At 40.0% G+C, this 20,061-nt stretch overlaps 1 protein-coding gene and 1 long non-coding RNA gene across 2 annotated transcripts in view; one reads left to right on the forward strand and one right to left on the reverse strand.

Annotated features, from left to right (window-relative positions):
• Nucleotides 1-20,061, reverse strand: part of ANKFN1 (ankyrin repeat and fibronectin type III domain containing 1) — a 174,278-nt gene that overhangs the window by 30,062 nt on the left and 124,155 nt on the right. Inside the window, exons 13-16 of the mRNA XM_060646482.3 lie at nucleotides 16,097-16,312; nucleotides 6,623-6,789; nucleotides 3,797-3,947; nucleotides 2,080-2,248 (exon numbers count right to left, since the gene is read on the reverse strand). Of these exons, the coding sequence (XP_060502465.1) occupies nucleotides 2,080-2,248; nucleotides 3,797-3,947; nucleotides 6,623-6,789; nucleotides 16,097-16,312 (703 nt within the window). The remainder of the gene's footprint in view (nucleotides 1-2,079; nucleotides 2,249-3,796; nucleotides 3,948-6,622; nucleotides 6,790-16,096; nucleotides 16,313-20,061) is intronic.
• LOC132687886 (uncharacterized) lies at nucleotides 7,177-16,963 on the forward strand. Its single transcript, XR_009614315.2, has 3 exons — nucleotides 7,177-7,312; nucleotides 8,140-8,325; nucleotides 16,593-16,963. It is a non-coding gene; the product is annotated as an uncharacterized LOC132687886 (long non-coding RNA).

The raw sequence follows: 20,061 nt of genomic DNA on the forward strand, positions 1-20,061 counted from the left end.
CTCTTGCATTTTACTGCCAATTGGACATGTCCGCTTGGATGAATTCACACTTCGCATTCAAGACAGAGCTAAAAGCATCATTTTCTTCCCCCAGCCATTTCCTCTCTGATTTCCTTACTGTGGATAATGGCAGCAGTATGCTCACAGTCTTTGAGGCTGAAAGCCATGAGAGTACTAGAAGTCTGTAGATTTCACCTTTTCTCATTCAAACAGTTGCTCAATCTTGTGTATTACTCCTGATGTTTCTTAATCTGTATTTGTTTCCTTTTTGGGGGGTTTTGTTTCTACCCTACTATTGGACTATTATAATAACTCCTGAACTATCCACCAACCCTGCTCTTGATCCATTTTAAACAGATTCCTCAGCCTGACTCTTAAGATACTGCCCTATATGGCCATGACTTGCCCATACCTCTATGTCCACTATTTCCTCACATCATTTCTCTGATCTAGCCAAACCGGACCACTTGTTCCTTTCCTGACTCTTTCTGAGATCTTCTGTTCCATGTCTTTGCTCATTCTGCTCCCCCTGACAAGAAAGCTTTTCCTATTGTCCATGTTTATTAACATCTTGTCCGTTCTTTAACACCCACGTCAGATATCCTGTCCTCCAAGGTGGCTTTCTGCTACAGTATTTGAGAAAAATGTGTTTTCTTTTCTTTTTTCAATATCACTTAATACTTACGATTTTGGCATATCCTACCTCATTTAATAGTAATTTGTATCCTTATTTTACTCCCTACCACTGTACTGAAAGCCCCTTGCAGGCAGAGCCTTTGTCCTACTCATCTCTGAATCTCCACAATAGGTATCTAATATATATTTATTGACTTGAAATGAAATACCATGACCCAAACTATATTTTGTAACAGCAGTGCAGTCATGTCATGGACTAATAATGTTCTTTGGGTGGGGAACTCATTGGATGGGGTCATATTCACATCCAGGCCTCTTGAGAGTGGCATGGCCAATGTTATTAATCATTTGACAGAGAAAAGGTGCAGAAAGGTTAAGTGATTGCCAGTGTCACACAATAGGGGACCCAGGACTCTCAAGTCCCGGTCTGCAAATCAGATTCAGGCTTCTCTTAATAATTCTTCCTCTTCTGGAAAATAATAATTGCTATTCTAGCTTTTTGGCATCTGACCTGCTCAGAGCAAGGGAAACAGAGAGGCTTAATCCATTTATCCTCAAGGGATAAATTCAGATTCAGATGCCCAGGTCTCAGAATGGCAGTTGCCCTGTCTGCTGCTAAATCTGGTGGCTCGGGAGCAATCCAAAGTGTGTGTGCCTCCATTCTACCCATGCAGCCACTCACCCCCCACAAATCCTACAATTCATCTGAACTGACGGAATTCTTGCTAATTGCCTCTTATTGGTCTGTTATAAGATGAAGCATGGGGAAGAGACAAAGCCTCCCTATTCACATTCTCAGTGGGCAGCAGGGGTCTCTGTAAAACTAGAGAAACTGGGGCCCAGGCTATTCATTTTTGAAAGTCAGGATAAGATCTTCCATCATTCAGAATTCCACATTATAATCACAATATTGCATCCTGGGAGACCCTGTCAATTTTTTTTCAAATGGTCTGCTAGAAATTTAGAGCCTATTTAATATTAGAGTCTATTTAATAAATTAGCACTAATTGACTTTTTTTCCCTTCAGAGTGATACACACTTTATATTTTAATTTCACCATTTTTTTTCCCAGTTGGAGATGAGAGAGAGAGGGAGGGAGGGAAGGAGGGAGGGGCAGTGCTTTTCATGAAAACATCAGTTCTTAATATTTGTGTTTTAAGAAAGCAAAGGGAAGGCAAGAACTGCAGCCTGATAACTGAACACTCTGTTTAGAACCCCCTCCTCTCCAATGGGCCTTACCTAGGTTTCAATAATTATTGCTCCGGCACATAGTCTTGGAGCTTTGCTCTCTCTCAGACTTGTACACAGTTCTAGGAAGGGTTGTTGCCAAAGCCATCATGTGATTTATTGACCCTCCACTGGGACAAGGGGAACAGATATAACTTTGTGATTTTATTATAAGGAGGCTGGGTTAATATTTCTAGGTGAAACAAGCTACTATACCAAGTTCAAACATCTGAAGAGGGAGGTTAAGAAACCCTGAGTGTGGGGTGTAAGGATTATTCTGTCCTGGGGCTGTACAGACGTCGTCTGAGGCAGGGAGCAGGAGAAGAAAGGACACATTGTGACCCATTTCCAACACCTCCTGTGTGTAGAGGCGGAAGTTCCTTGCCTGCAGAGGGACACGCGCGGAGGAAAAATAGGAGAGTTACAACATGGCACTTACATAAACAACACCAAACTGGCATAAAACATCTAACAAAATTACACGACTTCAAGCTTGGAATTTTTATACAACATAAATATTAGGGTTCAGCCCATTTAATAATGCTATATAAAATCAAGATTTAAGGCAGTAATGTTCCACATAAACTCTGAAAACAACATTTATGCTTCTTATAAAAGCAGAAAATGATTGCATTCTGTGGGCTTTTCAAAATGATGAATATAATTACATGAAGCAACAAAAATGGATTGAATTAAAAATCTACTAGTTTCAATTTAAGTTGGTTAAGGGGGAAAAATGTAGTTTCTGGCCAAGGGCTGAAAAAATTTTACAAGTATCCAAAAAAAAAAAAAAATGTTGTGTGCACTCTTAGGCAGTTAGGCAGCCCTCTCCCAACATGTGTATGTAGCCCAAGAGTCACCAATGAAATATGAGCTGCTTCGAACCTGCTAAGCTCAAGAAACCCTTTAATAGTATCTACTGTCACAAGTAGAGCTGGTATTTTTTTTTTCCCCTCCTGAGTACACGGCCACCCCTGGAATAATCCAGTTGCTCCCCTAGTGCCTTTATAGCATCTTGTGCAATTTATTCTTCATCATGTTCGCTATTTTGAACTAACCTTGCAGTACTGACTTATAATCAGAGCAGTACCCCAATAGAAGAACACTTGGAGTCTCTAATCTATGTCCCTGTGTCCATGGGTCGGAGGCCAAGTCTGGGTTGTTGCTCTGTTATTTAAGAGAGCCGGTCACTCCTATGATGGTCTTCCTATTTTATAGGCTAAACATGGTTGATGTGTGTGTGTGTGTGTGTGTGTGTGTGTGCGCGCGCGCGTGCGCGCACTGGGTAGGGGGAGATGGTGAACCTAGGCCAAAAAGAAAAAAAAGAGAAAAGAATTCAACCTAATGCTACATCATGTTAACTTACTAGACAGAGCCTAATAAACTTTTACTATTCTCTTCTGTGCCAACAGTTTTTTCTTGAAGTTGCTTATTAGTGAAGGTTAGATTTGCACATTTCAATTTGAATACGACAATAATTTTGACGGTACATTTTCTGTTTGTGAAAAGACAGCATGGCATACCCTTGCCATTGCTATTAGATTATACTACCACTAGTCTGATGTTCTTAGACAAATCATTTATACATCTAACTATGCACTTATTTACATGTTCTCCTTGACTTGTGCTATCCTGAAGCTGAGACTTGGTGTCTTTTCAAGGTGGGCTAGCCAGTGATTTTTCCTTGCTTGACCAGACCACAATAATGCTGGGTCCAGAGCCTTGGAAGAGGTCAATATGGAGGAGATACAGAAAAGGGGCAGAAGTACAGTGTGTGTCCATTTGTAGGCATCAAAGTGTGCAACATGTGCAAAGTGGTATTTAAATCAATGAAAACAAACATATCAGTTTTTTTTTTTAACCTCTTAGTTTTATACCACAATGCAGTTTCCATCAGCTATGAAAAGAAGATAAAAATGGTAAAGACTAGTACCTGGTGTAGAGGTATATTGATCTGCTTAAGGAGAGCTTTCACTGCCATCTGGAGCTCGTAGAAGAACAATTGCATGGGGCAGTCAGAAGTATGATCCACACTTTCCATAGATTCAGAGCCAGAAAGCTTTTGGACCCATTCCCACTCCTCTCTGTATGTTGAGTCAAGTTAAAATTAGAAATATAACAAAAGTTCAGAACACAGCTCAGAACATTTTTAGTGTATATGTCCAGAACCCAGATAACCAATTTTTGGTGGTTAAAACTCAATACAATTCATAAAATTTGAACTTTTTGCCACCCAAATGGAGTTTAAAATGAGCTTTTTTTCTAATATAAGCTTAGTTCACCTATCAAACCACATATACCTCAGAACAGCAGGTCTAATTTGTATCAGTCAGTTTTTGAGATTGGAGCTTTGAAATATTTGCTAATAATTTCCTGACTGTCTTCATTTTTCTTTCCCTGAAGATCCTCTGTGAGTTCTAAGACCCTGCATTTTACCACAGGGGCATCTGCTGGTTAATTCAGCAGTTGGGTAACCACAGGACTCTGGTCCAACTCAGCCAACAAACCACATGGCACATTTCAACCCCGGCCTGTTGTAATCGTGGGGACTATTTTGGTTTCTTTCCCCTTCCAAGAGCTTGAGGAGAATCACAAACAGGAACACCAGACAATTCCAATAAAAGGAACCAGGGGACACACATCACTGCTTCCATCCTCCTTTCAAACTAGTCATCTGTGTCTTTATTCTGTGTGCTCTGTAATCCTTCCTAATGAACTTTTCCAAATGTCATGCAGAATGGCAAGGAAAAGAATGATGGTGGGAGAAAACACATCTGGTTTGTCCCCCAAAGGCCGCTCTTCAAGAGGAGCTTGAAAAGATCAAGGTAAATGCCTCCTTGGAACATTGTTTCCACAGGTATTCCAGCACAAGTCTCTAAACACGTTCATTTGGCCCAGTTTCTCCTCTTTCTAACTCTGCAGGGAGCAGCAGTATGCACTCAGGAGCAGGCCAGAGAGGAAAGGAAAGCCCTCCTCTCTGGGGACGGAAAGAGAGGAGGTGCTAACATATGTTCCCACTCGTGTGAAAACCCTCTGAGGGCTCTCCCCAGTGGGTTTACCAGCCTGGGCTCCAATCTGTGTGTCAGAAAATGAAATCGATTGTGACATGAGCTTTTCATCAGAAAACAATCTCTTTTAACCAACTATCCTCTTGGAAAAGTGTCTGTTTTCAAGATCTCTGTTTCATTTCAATTCCCACACTGGAAAATACTATGGAAAATCTACCGTATTGTCCCAATAAGAGAAACAAAATAAAAATTAAATCCTACTTCAATCTGGGTGTGCGGTTGGCTCCACAAATAATTGAAATCTTTGAGAACCTGCTTGGGAGTTAATTTCTTTTCTCCCATCACTGATATTGAACTAAATGAGGGGGTTCTGACTGGCACAAACATTCACAAAACCTAAAGGAGCACATTGCTAAAATAGCATCTGTAATAAAATTAGAGAATAAATTACCAGTAGGAATACCATGAAACATCTACCACTAACTAAGCAGTTTAGTCTATAAGGATGAGAGAAATGGAACTGGCAAGAGTGAAGGCTACTGGAATCTTTTGTAAAAATTAAACTTGGATCCTTGTCAAGGAGAAATTAGTTGGTATAACCACGAAAAGATAGAGTCTAAACCTTTAAGACACAAATCTAGCAAATGGATGAAAGTAACCATTGCTGAGTCAACCCACAAATGAGCCATGTAACCTCTTGGGAGGGACTGATAAGATAACCAAAGTTGATTGTAGAAGTGACCACCAGATGGCAGACTTAAAGTCTAGGTGTGGTTGATAAGTGAAAGATGAGAATATGGCAGCTAGTGAGTTTTTGAAGAGGTCATCATTATTTCCTTCACTGTCATCAAATAGTATTTAAAAAACATCATGAGACACTATAGTTAATAAGCTCTTGCCACCTTATGGACCAAATTTTAAATGACCCAAGTTAGGAATCTCTTTTGGTTAAGCAAATCCATAGGTATAACTAGAATCTGGGCATCTAATTTGTATTCTAAAGCCTAAGGATCCCTGGAGAGTTGTTTTCTTATCTATTCTTTACTTTTTTTTTTCTTTTTTCTTTTTTTAGGTTGGGCACAATTCAGTTCATTATAGTAGACTTTCAGAGGCCTGCTGGAGGGCTAGTTGTAAATCTGAGCCAGATTACCAAGATTGGGCAACTTTCCGAAAGCTAACAGGGTAATTCACCATAATGCCAAACCATAGAGCAGTTTCCAGAAGCACAGGCCTTGTTACTTCTTTTCTTCTTTAGAGAACCATAAAGAGTACAGGAAACATACATAGTCCTAAGGCCAGAGGGCCAGGGATGGGGAGAATGAGGGCAGGGGGATTCTTTAAAGGGAAATCAATTGCTCTACCAGAACCCATTTCCACAATTGATATATATATATTTTTAAAAAATGACTTATTAAGTTGTGAAGAAAAGATACTGGAAATAAAAATGTTGAAAGAAAAGGGCATCTATTCATTAACCAGTTGAGTGTCAGTGGTTGCACCATGAATAATATAGAGAGGAAAGTGAAAGGAGTTTGCCCCTCCTTCAATTGGGTCACTCCTTCCACCAACCAATACCACAAACCCTCCTTATCCTAATGTTAAAATACAGCTCTGCTTCTGCCCCGGTGTGCTGGCACCTGGGGACATCTCACTGCAGAAACTACACTGGGTCACTTTTCTCCTGACACATCAAACCCATCATTTGAGCCACTGTTTCATCACAAGGAAAACCCAGACTCCTCACAACTTACTTGGAAATGTTATTGTTTTCACGGATCTTCACGTGGCAGAGAATGTTGGGCAACTTTTGGGTAACTAGGACTTTGATCTGATCCACAGAGCTACACAGCTTTAGATAACCCAGATATAATCCAGGAGAGAGACGCTGATGACTCCTTTTGTGATAAGAGAGAATATCCTGTAGGGTGAAAAACAAAACAACACATAAAACACCTTGAAAAGGCAACCTCAAGGGGCACCTGGGTGGCTCAGTTCCTTAAGCGTCCGACCTCGGCTCAGGTCATGATCTCACAGCTCATGAGTTTGAGCCCCACATTGGGCTCTGTGCTGACAGCTCAGGGCCGGAAGCCTGTTTCAGATTCTCTCTCTCTCTCTCTCTCTCTCTCTCTCTCCCTCCCTTCCCCTCTCCCTCTCCCCCCCTCCTTCCCTCTCTTGCAAGAATAAACACACACACACACACACACACACACACACACACACACATATATATATATATATATATATATATATATATATACTTATTTTAAGAAATGGCAACCTCAAAACCTTTTCCTTTCATAGGTGCACCATGTCATAAATTAAAGGAGCTGTAGCTAAGTTATTAGGATAGAAGCCTTGGATACCACTGTGGATATTGGGGACATATTGGTGGTACAGCCAATCTTACCTTTAGGATTACCTTGGATTATCCTCCAAGTCAGGTAATTAGTCATTAATATAGCCTGCCTGCATGCTATTTCCTTATTTCCTGGGCTGGGCTAGGTGTGTGGGTTGTGATTGGGAACGGGTAACTAGAAAACTAGAATTCCTAATTTCTGTCCTCTCAGGGCTTGTTGTTTAGCAGTAGGAAAACAGAAATTTGCAAGTGTAGAAGCTGACAAAGCAGTACACGAAGCCTCATTATTTCAGAATAATTGGTATCTAGGAAAAGTCTCTTTTAAATGACACCATTTAAAATAGGACCAAAACTTTATATAGTAAGTAGAAAAACAAAGATTTGGTTGGTTCTTTATCTTGAAAAATGAAACAAAAAGCAATAGCCCCAGATTTATTTATCTTGTATTATTATCACTTAAGTTGTAGTTACAATTATTCATTAATTCATGAGGATGAAGGAAGAATCAAGTATTGATTCTTTTTTTTTTTTTTTTTTTTGGCTTTATTTTTTAGACTAAATTGTATGATAGCTGAAATGCTATTCCTCATATGTGACTTTCACAGTGTGATAATGAAGAGGGTATTTTTGCAAGAATATTTGAAGTCTTCATATTTTTCCCCCTGGCATTTAAAAAATGTGGATATTCAGGTCATTCTCATAAGTTCCTTTGTTTTGTGTTCTTCAATTGTTAACTGGCCCACCCCTGCTAGATTCTTAATTGTCAACAGCTTTGGCTGTAATTTGATTAGATCTCCACATCATCTTCATCAGCTTCACGAAATTCTGCATCTTTTATAAGATTTTAAGATTCACCTTGTAATAGATTTGCCTTGAATTTGCATTGTATTTTCACATCACTTTATTCCACAGGCAGCAGAGACTGAAGTTTCTGGTGCAACAGCAAGTACGAGCCTGGTTAAGCACAGAAGGATGTTTGAATGCAGTCTTATTTTATATGTGGTCAACTCTCCAGTGAACTATTTTGGTTGTGACTTTTGCTTCCCTATACAACTGCAGGAACTCGGATAATGAACAATTAGAAATATGTATCAGTAGGTAAGACCTTTTTAAGCATTTGGGCAGTGGGGAAACTGAAACACAGGAGTGGTGAGTCAGGGAAGAATTCCTATAGGCTAGAGTTTAGTTTTCTTTTCAAAGGGAGTAAAAAGAAGGAACCAACCTTACCATGAAATGCAGGGAATATTAAAAGGAAGAGAAAACCAAGCATATAAACTTGTGCGGAATTCTATACGGAACAGAGAGGGCTTCTTTGACCTGCAGACTCTGAAGAAGTAATCCCTCCTCCGTAGAATTAACCATCTGCAACATCTAACATACAGTATTGTGTATTTTTTTTAAATGTTTGTTTATTTTTGAGAGGGAGAGAGACAGAACGTGAGTTGGGGAGGGGCAGAGAGAGAGGGAGACACAGAATCTAAAGTAGGCTCCAGGCTCTGAGCTGTTAGCATAGAGCCTGACACGGGGCTCAAACTCACAAACTGTGAGATCACGACCTGAGCCAAATTCGGATGCTTAACTGACTGAGCCACCTAGGCTCCCCTATACTATTGTGTTATTGTCTCCTCTGTATCATCCTTTATCAAACTTATTGAGTTCCAGGCACTGCAGGAGACAGTGGGGTGTCAGGGGAACATCATGTGATCTTTACTTTTGAAGAGGTTGAGAAAAACAGATGAGTAAACAAATGATCACAGTATTCTGAAATCAGTTTAACAATAGAAGCAATGGAGGCATACTGAGGAAGGAGTACTTATATTTTTTCTTCTTTTATGTTCTTTTCTTGAACCAGACTATGAATTTAATGGCAAGGCTATGTTTTTTATTGCTTTGTGTCCTTAGTACTCAGTGCTATTGCTGTATATAATAGATACACAGCACATGGAAGTCAGGACAGTTCCCTAAGCCAGAACATAGGAGAATAGCAGAAGAGGGACAAAATAAGAATGGTCACAATTGGGAGGAAGGCATAACTAGCAGGTACAGAAAAGCAAAGGCTAAGGAACTTTTATGGTATTTGGCAAAAAAAAAAAAAAAAAAAAGACTAGAAAATATTGGATTTTTGTGATCAAGAAAGAAGGGATTTTATTAATATCAAGAGATGGATTAGGCAGAACTTTCTGATGTCTTCTATCATATCTCTTTAGAAAAGATCACAGGTAGTTGACTGGAGGAAGTTCAGTCAAAGTGAAATTTTGAGAAACGAACAGGTAATCAGAGAGCAATGAGTGAGAGAAGGTAATGAGAGAAGGGAAAAATGGAAGTATTCAGATCAGTAGAATTTGATGATATGCACCCTAGGGATACTTGCTATACAAGCAGATGTGCCCAGCCATAAACCCACAGGTCATTATTTTTGAGAAGTGGCAGAGAAATAGAAAAGTCCCCAAAGACTAGAAAAGGGCAAATATGCCTGTCTTTGAAATAGAAAGGGGAGAAACACAAGATGACCTCAGTAATTAAAGACCTCCAACTTATTGATCTTTGGGGAAAATGAGAAAGAACCATCAAATAATCAATTTTCAGTCACCCAGGAAATCCTGAGGCACTAAACAGGAGTCCGTGTGGTTTTGTGAAGGGCAAATCATACAGACAACTTTAATTTCTAACAGCAAAAGAACAGGATCCATAGACCAGGGAGAAGTCTCCAGTAATCTTTTTCACTAGATAATCTGGGAAAAGTAGAATCTTGACATTACTTTAATAAGCTGACTCTCTAGGTTGAAGATTTGTGGATGGAGATGGTGTGGGAATGGTAGACATATTGAGTGATGGCCCAGTAGGGACTGGTCCTGAGGGCCCATCTCTTTAGCTTATTTATTGATGTTCCAGACCAAGAAACGAAGAATGTGTGCATCAAAATTGCAGGTCCCAAATTTGTTATGGTTTTGAGTTTCAAGAAAATAGTAATAAAGCTTTGAATGAGCCTATGCATTGGAAAAATAATTAGGGTTGAAACTTAATAAGAAAATGTGCTTGTAAAGACCCAAACCCAAAAGTACAAATATAGGATGTGTATAAGAAGAGTTTTCTCTTACACACATGTGGGGGTGAGCACTAACCACAAATAGAATGAGAGCTAGGAACATACTGTGGTTATGTAAAAACTACCACCATTCTTAGGTGGTGTAATTTACTCTTTTCATTCATTGTTTTAAAAGACGATTACTGAGCATCTACTATTGAGCATCTGTTTTCCTGCCTTTACTAGTCATTTATCCTTCATTAGAATGTTTTTAGAGCTTGAGAAATGTATGGGAAGAGAAAGAAATTGTCCCATTTGCATAATTAGAAAGCTTTCTAAACCAAATCAAATGCCTGTGGGCTTGTATATTAGCTGATTTTACTTCTAACTTGTATTTCTAGCCTTTACTTCCATTATAGTCCTTTTGTGTGTCTTATATCCAGCCGAAAGGGATTGCTTTTTCCTCTCTCCAACATGTCCTAATCGCTGTTCTTTGGTTCTTTGTTGGTTCATGAGTTCACTAATTCTACCAACTTTTATTGGGCACCTACTATGTGTCAGGTATCATGCTAGAATATTAATGACATCAGGATGAATAAGATGTGATCCTTCCCTTCATGGAACTCAAATGTCAGTGTGTGAGAAAGACATGTAGCAAGTTTTTCTAACTCTGTATGATCAGGTTGTATAAGGTCCATTGTGGACCCAAGGGAGGGTTAGATCTCCTTTTCTACCTTCAGCCTCATTTCTTTACCATGCCCTCTATTTAATTTAAATCTCTCTTTGAGTTCTTCCTTCCTCCTTCCTTCTTCTCTCTCCCCCTTGCTTCTTCCCTTTTTCTCTCCCTCCTCTTCTTCTCCCTCCTTCTCTCCTCCTTCCTCCCTACCCTCTCTCTCTCTTTTTTTTCTCCACCTGGTGAACTTAATTTACCCTTCATGGCTTAGCCAAATGTCACCTCTTCTACAACGCCTTCCCTGATATTTCCAGGGAGAATTAATAGCTGCTTTGTCTGTGCTCCCATAGTACGCTGTTTGTACTGCTATCAGGCTCTGGTTTAATTCTGCCTTGTATTACCTTGATTTGTTTACAAGTCTGTCTCCCTCCCTTGACTGAACTCCTTGAGAGCAGGGACCTTGACTTATTCATTTGTTTTTCCTATAGCACCTAGAAGAGTTCCTGGCACCTAGTTGGTGCTGAAAAAATGTTTATTAAATATGAAGTGAGAGGCCCAGAGGTAGTGGAGTGTGGAGCTGGGCCTCAGGGAGAGAATGTGCTGTGCTGGTTCAGTGACCAGGAAGGGTATATCCAACTGCCCTCCATTGACCAGGTGTCCTAAGAGTTTGTTAGAGGAATGACATGCTTTTCCAGTAACCACAGGGCTTTAGTTTTGCACAGGGGATGGAAACTGAATTGACCAGGGACAGCAAAGTTCAGAAAATGGTGGCCCAGGTATTTGTGGGCCCAAGATTATAGGGTTTGCAAAGAATTTAAATTTTCTAAATTATTTCCTAACTTTTAAAAATAAGGATATTTTATCCAAAACTCTAGATTTTTAACTTCTCTTTAAAAATGGGAAAACATTCAACATTGGGACCACTTTTTTCCACTGCAGTTGGCTGTGGCTGAATGGGCTGTTCTTTCCATGGCACAAGGGCCCTCCAGATTATTGTAGTCTCTGTTACTTCCACTTGCTCCTTTTTTTAAAATTGAGATTCACCCTTTTAAAGTGCGAGATTCTGTGTTTTTTCCTGTGTTCACAAGCTTGTGCTGCTCTCAGCACTACCTAATTCCCGAACATTTTCATCACTCCATCACTTGCATTCATTAGCTGTCATCCCTCCTCCCTCTACCCCTAGAACCACTCATCTACTTTCTGTCTTTGTGGATTTGCATATTCTGGGCATTTCATATAAATGGAATCATACAATATGTGGCATTTTGTGTCTGGCTTCTTTCACTTAGCATGATGTTTGATCTCAAGGTTCATCCACTTTGCAGCAAGGATCAGTACTTCACTCATTTTTATGGCGGAATAATATTCCATTATATGGATATCACTTTTGTTATCCATTCATCAGTCATTACATTTGGTTGTTTCCACTCTTTTTCTGTTATGAACACTGATAAACAAGTTTTTGTGTGAACCTAATTGTTTCTCATGTGCAGCTCAGTTGGCTCATTTTCATTCATCTTCCTGATTCCTGTAGTTTTTGATCCCCATGTTAGGGGCTGCTTGGGGGTAGAAAGAGCAGGAATGTACTGGAAAAAAGAAACAACAACAGAAAAGGGCAGAAGAAGTAGTAGGTCCTGGGTATTGCAGGTTTGAGAAGACACAGGGTGACAGGAATGCCGAAGGAGAAGGAGAAGGAAAGCAGAGCTGGGAGGGGCCAGAAGGCAAACTTTAGCACATCCTCTCTAGGATGACACTTTTTTTTTTTTTTTTTTTGAAGGATACAGAGAAAAGGAGGGGGAGGGCATGTAAAGCGGCTTGGGAAAATGGGAAAGGTACCTGACCAGGTGTCAGAAGATTTGGGCCCTAGTTTCTCCTATGCTGCTTTTTTGCTAATATGACCCTAAGGAATTATTTCCCTGAAATCCATAGCTTCATCTGTGAATGAGACACAATGAAATTACCCACTCAATCTCACTGGGTTTTCATGAAGATCAAATGATATTATAGATGTAACAGAGTGTTAGAAACTTGAAAATGTAGTGCAAGTGTGAAAGATTAAGCTTCAAAGAAAAGTTCACCTGTGAAGTTTCCAGTTATTAAGGTGACCCTGGAGATCAATGTCTGGGTAACTCAGCACCTGAGAGGGTCCTCCCTGTTGGAAGTACTCTCACTGCCAATTAGTTTGCTCAGAGGGACTCTAATTTGTCCGCAGTAACTCTCTTATCCTTCCCAGACAGGTGTGTGAAGGATTTCTCTCTTTCTTCTAGATATGAGAAAGGCCCATAATGAAGGTCTGGGACTTGAGAGGGTCAAGAATTTGAGAGGGTTAGACCCTGGAGTTTCCCCGGGGCCCTAGGGATTAGTAGATTATAGACCCAGAGTTTCTTAAAGCCCTTACCTGTTTTGAAAACCGCATTGCAGACCATACAGTTTTTATACAACTTTTCCTTAGTTCTTATGAAATGTAGAGGTGGTGGTGCAATGCCCCAGCAGATGATTGAGCCAGTACCAGGGTCTTATGGGAAGGTAGGGATGGGAGGAGATGGCCTAGATACCTCCCGAGGAGGCCTAGAATTGTTTGTAGAGAAATAATAACAATCACTAACGTTTATTGAGTGCTCACTTTGTGCCACTCTCTAATGCTCTACATATTAACTCATTTAATCTTCCTTGGAACCCTATGAAGTAGGGCTTCTTGCTGAAGGAAGAAGGGGAGGAAACACAAGAGGTCAGAAATGAAGTATCTTGCCTTAGTCACATCACTAGACAAGGTGGAGTCAGGAAGCACACCCTCGTGTGCTATATTCCAAACTGGTGCCTCAATATGTGTTGTGATCTAACAGAAAGAAGCCCCAAGCCTAGTGGTCATCACTCAACTGACCATGAGAAAAGAGAGTGGTTTGTGGCCCAGAATTGTGGGAAGTACCCCGCCTGCTTTGGGCAAACACCAAGACTTGTCACTACTTTCATGTTGAGTTGCTGGGGCCAACTCCTGACATAATTAAAGTCCAGGAGTGACTGGATACCAGCCCTAGTAGTTTTATCCCCTATTTCCTCTGTAGTGTAAGACCTGATTGGGAAGGAGGGGAGAGAGAAGAAGTAGGAGGAGGAGAAGGAGAGTGGGGGTGGGTGGGAATGACATCAAGCAGAAATGTGCCAGTCAGCGGGGGTAAATTTTCCACTTGGATCTGTGTGGAAACCTGATCTTGCCTCTATTTTTGGTCTCCTTTTCTAACAACCTTTTGCCAGATTGGAATTTTTCTGCACCTGTAACACATTTTTAATGTAATAAGTCTAGGAGAAACCAGGTATTATATCATGCTGGGGCCTGTGCTGTGTTTCTAGGAGCAAAGGTAGCCCAGACCCCAGTTTATCCCTATAGGGGATTAGTGTATTAGTCACCCTGTAAAAGCTCAATTTATTGTGATTTTTTTAAATGTTTCTTTTAGCACTTGCTTATAAAGGGTGAAGAGGGGAGCCACGAATAGTGTCTATGTTCCCTGCCCCCACCTCCTACATACACACCCACACCCACACCCACACACACACACATACACACACACACCCACGCATGCACACACACACACCCTCTATCAATTTCATATGAACCCAAATTCCATAAAATCAAAGCCAGAGGTATTGGCTTTGACCAATTAGCTTACCTTTGCTACACTGGACTCCATTCTGGTTTGGGTTAGTGCAAGGAATGGAGAGGTGAGATTATTCTATCAACCACTCCTCAGTGGGGAACTAAAGTAAGTTAGTGGGCTGGTGGCTTAGTTTTTTAGGGTGATCATGAACGGCTACTGGCATCAAGGGTTGGGTTTGGCTTGTTTATGTGGGACTGAGCCCTTTCTTTCCCATTACTCTGGACTGGCTGTCTTGTGGATATATGCCAGACCTCAATTTAAGGTAGCTGTTTCTGCCAGCTTGTCTGCCTAACTGGAGAGTACTATCAGACTCATCCCCATGACTGGGTTTAAAAAAGGAAAGGAAAGGGAAGGAAGAAGGGAAGGAAGGAAAGGAAGGAAGGAGGGAAGGGAAACAGCGTGAAGCCCATGCTCACGTAAGAACACCTGAGGAGTGTGGTGGTGTGGAGAGAGTGCTGGACTCAGGAGCAGAAGATGTACTTTGTATCCCAGTTATGCCATGCAGCCTGAGTCTTGATCAGAGCTGCCTGAATTTTGCATTTTGGTGGCTATTCAGTTCTCAGGTGAATCTTTCATCCTTTATTTGATCTCCAATCCCTCATGACTAAAATCCTAACTCCTGCCCCAGGATGTGGCAGAATGTAGCAGAAAGAAGCCTGATTCCAGCCAGAAGATCTGAGTTTAAGTTTCAGTCCTGACACTTTCTAGCTGTATGCCCAGGAGCAAACCCAAGTTTTGTGGGGACTAAAGCGAATACAATTTTCCGTGCCTTCTTTAATGAGAAGAATACAAAACTGTGGATATGAAGTTGTTAGGATCCCTGCCAGGAAGGAAGAAGGGAAGGAAGGAAAGGAAGGAAGGAGGGAAGGGAAACAGCGTGAAGCCCATGCTCACGTAAGAACACCTGAGGAGTGTGGTGGTGTGGATAGGGGCTAATGCAAGTGAAGAGCTGAATATGCTGAGGCTACATTAGCTTCACTAGACCTGCCTCTCTGTGTGGTCGTTATGTCATAGAATCTCTTTGAGCCTCGGTTATTTCATTCCTAAAATGGATTTAATCATGCCTGCCTGACCCAGAGGAATATTAGAAGGAACACACAAGTAAGTGTGTGTAAGAGTGTTTTTGTTCATAGTGTTTTATACACACACACACACACACACACACACGGTCTAGCAATGTATTATTATAGTCCCTTTAGGTGTTAATGTTTTGATTATATTACCTGTAGACCCCTACTCAAACATTTGTCTCAATGTTTCTCATTGGCTTATTGGTCAGGGCCATTTTCAGGGTGCTCACTGCACTTGTATTGCGTGGCCAATTACGTATCTGGAGAGTGATAAATAAAAAATAAGCTTCTGAACCTTTCGTGTGTGTGGAATACAAACAGTGAAATGCCTCTGGACCCTCTCTATTCCATCACTGCATTTGTAAATGGGTCTTAGTACATTTCACTAACCCCTCAATAAATGTGTTTGAACTTTAAATATACAGTATTAGAAAACTGAAAGACTGCATACCTGGATGGTTATCAGTAAAATGTCTAAGGCTGTAGGCTCCTCAGGTGTTGACAAAGACTTCCTCTGGCTTTGTAGTTTTGAGATTTGCATCCATTTGCCATTAAAAAATGAATAGAGTGTCTCCACTTCTCTGATGGTGACTATGAGGATGTTTCCATGCCGGTCTTTAATGGGCTCATAGTAAACTCTTCCCAAGTTGTGTGTTCCAAGTAAATTCTAGAAACAAATAGACTTCCGGTAGTTTGGATGATATTGTGCAAACAAAGCAACATAATTGGAACAAAAGACACTGAATATCAATTATCTGATGTTTCTGAGAAGTTTTTTTTTTTAAAGCAAACTTAAAACTGGAATATGTGGCACCATAGAAAATGTACTTAACAGAAGCTCCAAGAAAATCTCTTCACCATAAGCTTGCAAAGATTATAGCAAGAGGTACAAAAATGATGTTTTTTTAAGCAAATTCAGTATCTGTAAATATCTCTTACCCACATAGACACACCAGCACATAGACCTCAGTTACCAGCACTTGAAGAGAATCCCAGATGTTTTAAAGAAAAATGCCTGATATTTCAAGTATGCCACTTGTGGAGTTTTCAAGAGATCTACAGTAAGCTGGTATGAAGTGGGGTTGTTTAAAATGAAGACGTGAATTGACAATGTAGTACATTGTACAGGTCTCCAAATGACTGAACATTCCTTTCAAGATACTTTAATTGGGAGATTGGCCTGGTTTGACTTATCTGCATTTCAGGGGGTTCTATGTATTTAAAATTACGTTAAAATTGTTTGTAAGCTAGATCACCTGAGGCAGACAATACTTTTAGAAAGGTAGGAAAATAAAGATGCTGCATCAAATGTGGAGGGACCCAGGAAGATGTTACTAAAATAAACAGTTTTAAAAATATGCAGGGTTTGAAGATTTCTAACCTAGAATGTTGGATGAGGAGGATAAAATATACTTTTATTTTGAATATCTGTGATTTTTCCAAAGTATAAATAAAAGATCTCAGAGCTCCTAGCTGTTATTTGCAAGCTCAGATAAATGCTGATGACCTGTTTGCAGGAGAGCCAAAGTAGAACTGGAACTTATAAAAGTGACACAGATGACCTAAAAATGAATGAGCCAGCAGGTCAATATCTACAGATATGAAAACACTGGAATGATCCTTCCAGGTAGAGACTGTGTCTTATGTCTTTTATTTTTCCTCATTAGAACTGGGCATATAAGTAAGCAATTTCATAAATAATTATTGACACATAAAAATTCATTTGGTGGGATCATTATTTTTAAAACAACCTGGTCAGTCAGATTATTCCTTTCAAATTATTGGCTTCTAAATCATAGAGAAGTAATTGGGTAAGGCTTTCAATCCTGTCCTCTGTAGTATTACAGTTTTATATATAGGCAGCTTGCTGCAAAGTAATACTGGTAAATAAACTAGTAAACTGGCTGTCACAAAAAAGAAGTCCTGATTTATAGCATATGCCAATTTCTGTGGTGTAAATGCTCCCACTGATGCTGGCCAATTTAAAGCTTCCAAGAGTTTGACAATAGGTTTTCAAAATTCCTGAATCTTTAACAGTTGGCTGTCCTGAGCCAGTACAAGTTGGCTCCAGCAAGCTACTGCTGCTGAGCCTTCAGTTACACGGGTGTTAGGTTTCAGGGCAGCCTGCTGTTCATTAACTCTCAGACTCCTGAAGAATTATTTACCCTCTTGGCCCTGAGTTTCATCATCTAAAATTAGGAGTCACCCCTTATGCTAATCCTTACCTTACGGAGTGTCTGGGGGATTAAGTCAAACAATGCCTGACAAAGTATTTTGCAAACTCCCAAGCTTCATACAAGTTAGGGTATGGGCTTTCTTTACTCCTCTAATTGGAATCTCACCCTGACTTATACTTACTCATTTTCAAGACTCCACTAAGGTTTTATTTTTTCTGGGAGAACTTTCCCAAATCTCTCAGAATTTACGATCCCTTCTTTTGTCTCCTATTGCTTCCCATACAAACTTATGTCTTAGCGTGACTCTAGCTTTCCTGCTTTCCTGCATATTGACGTACATGTCATGAAATAATGGTTGTTTCATTTGTATGTCTCTGGGTTCCTTGCACAGTTCCTGCCACATAGTAATAGCTCGATAACTCTTTGTTGAATGAATTAACATTTTATCATTAGGATATTGGAAAATATCGTTTATTTTGGACCATAGCTGGTGGGGATTCATTGATTGAGGGAGTTATTTCATTTAAGCAGAGTTATCACCAGTGTTTCACCATCAGCTTTGGATATGCTGACCAATAGTTTGAATAAGAAAGCACTAAAAGTCTTTCTGAAATTCTTTATTGACATCAAATTGGGTTGGATGGCTAGTTGGGGAGAGCCCAATTTCAAAGCAGAATATCCTTGTGAAAATAAATAAATCTGTGTTCCACAAGGGCAAATTTGGGATTCTTTAGGACCTAAAGGAAAACCAAATCATCTTAATACCTTTGATGCTATGCAGTCAAGATTGGGAGATCTGGGAACCCTGAGATTCCTACAAGTTAACGAGGAATAAAAACCACCTGATGGCTCATAGGAATGCATCTAGGTTATAACCAGAACAAATTACAGGACTATCAGTAAGCCTTAGACAGATGCATACTATTTAGAGAACTTTATTCAGCTTGGGGTGACATGGGAAGTTGAAGGAAATCCAGAGTAGAGATACGAAGGCCTGGAAAAGGAGAGTAAAATTATGGGGAAAGCTTTATCCCCCTCCTTGAAAAATGAAAAAGACATGGTATTCATAAGTTGTTACCTGGCTTTTACTCACTAGTACTCATTTCTAAAGGCTACGGAGGAAGAAAGTTTAATGTAACCCAATCTGTAGTGTCAGATGATTACTGTATTTTGAGGATAAGTAGTTTGGATACCCCTCAATGTAAGAGCAATGTAAACTTCTGCCTCTTGGGGACTCTGTCATTTTCCTAAGGGTGGGAAAAACAGTGTGGGGTCTTGGCCACTTACAGGTCTTCTCATCTTTTTTTTTTTTTTTTTTTTTTTTTTTTTAATCCAAATGCTGACAGATAATTGTCTTTCCTCCTGCTTAGGTAATATTAATCAGTTAATTACTTTACTTCCTTTCAAATAAAATCTAAGACCATTTCTCCTAAATAGGCTCCAAATGATACAGAATAGACTACTTTTTCTTTTTAAACTATAATGTGGATAATTTCTTCTATTTAAACTTTTTGCCTGCTTTTTGTAAATGAACACATAATAAGATGATGAAGTATTGGAAAGAATGTAGGCTTTAGAGTTATACAGATCTGGATTTGTATCCAGACTCTGCTACTTCCTATTAGTGCAACCTTAGGCAAGTTATTTAACCCTTCTAGGGCTCAGTTTTACCATCTGTCAAATGAGTATCAATAATACTACATTCTTGGGCCACCTGCATGGCTCAGTTGGTTAAGTGTCCGATTCTTGGGTTCGGCTCAGGTCATGGTCTCACAGTTTTGTGAGTTTGAGCCCCGTGTTGGACTCTGAACTGGAGCTTGCTTGATTCTCTCTCTCTCCCTCTCTCTCTGCTCCTCCCCAACTCACACTGTCTCTGTCTCTCTCAACTAAATAAATAAACTTTAAAAATATACTACATTCTCATTAGGGTGTGGTATAGATTAAATGAGATATAGTTTGTAAAGCACTTATCACAGTGGCTGGCATGTATTCTGTGAAATAAATGAAAGTTGTTGTTTCATGATTATTGCCTATTATGTATTAAAGGACTTCACTATAGGGAAGAAATTGGAACACAAGGCACCTGGTGCACAGTGTTTGGTATGCCCTGAGATAAAGGTATGTCAGTATGCTGTGGAAATAGGAGGGAAGGGAAGATGGCAATGAAGGCCTTTGTGTGCCTTGATAAAATGAACCACTCTTGAAAGAGTATGAGTCAGGCCAGAATCTTTTATTGGCT

The sequence above is a fragment of the Panthera onca genome, chromosome E1 (genome assembly GCF_046562875.1).
Source record: "Panthera onca isolate mPanOnc1 chromosome E1, mPanOnc1 haplotype 2, whole genome shotgun sequence".
Classification (NCBI taxonomy): Eukaryota; Metazoa; Chordata; class Mammalia; order Carnivora; family Felidae; genus Panthera; species Panthera onca.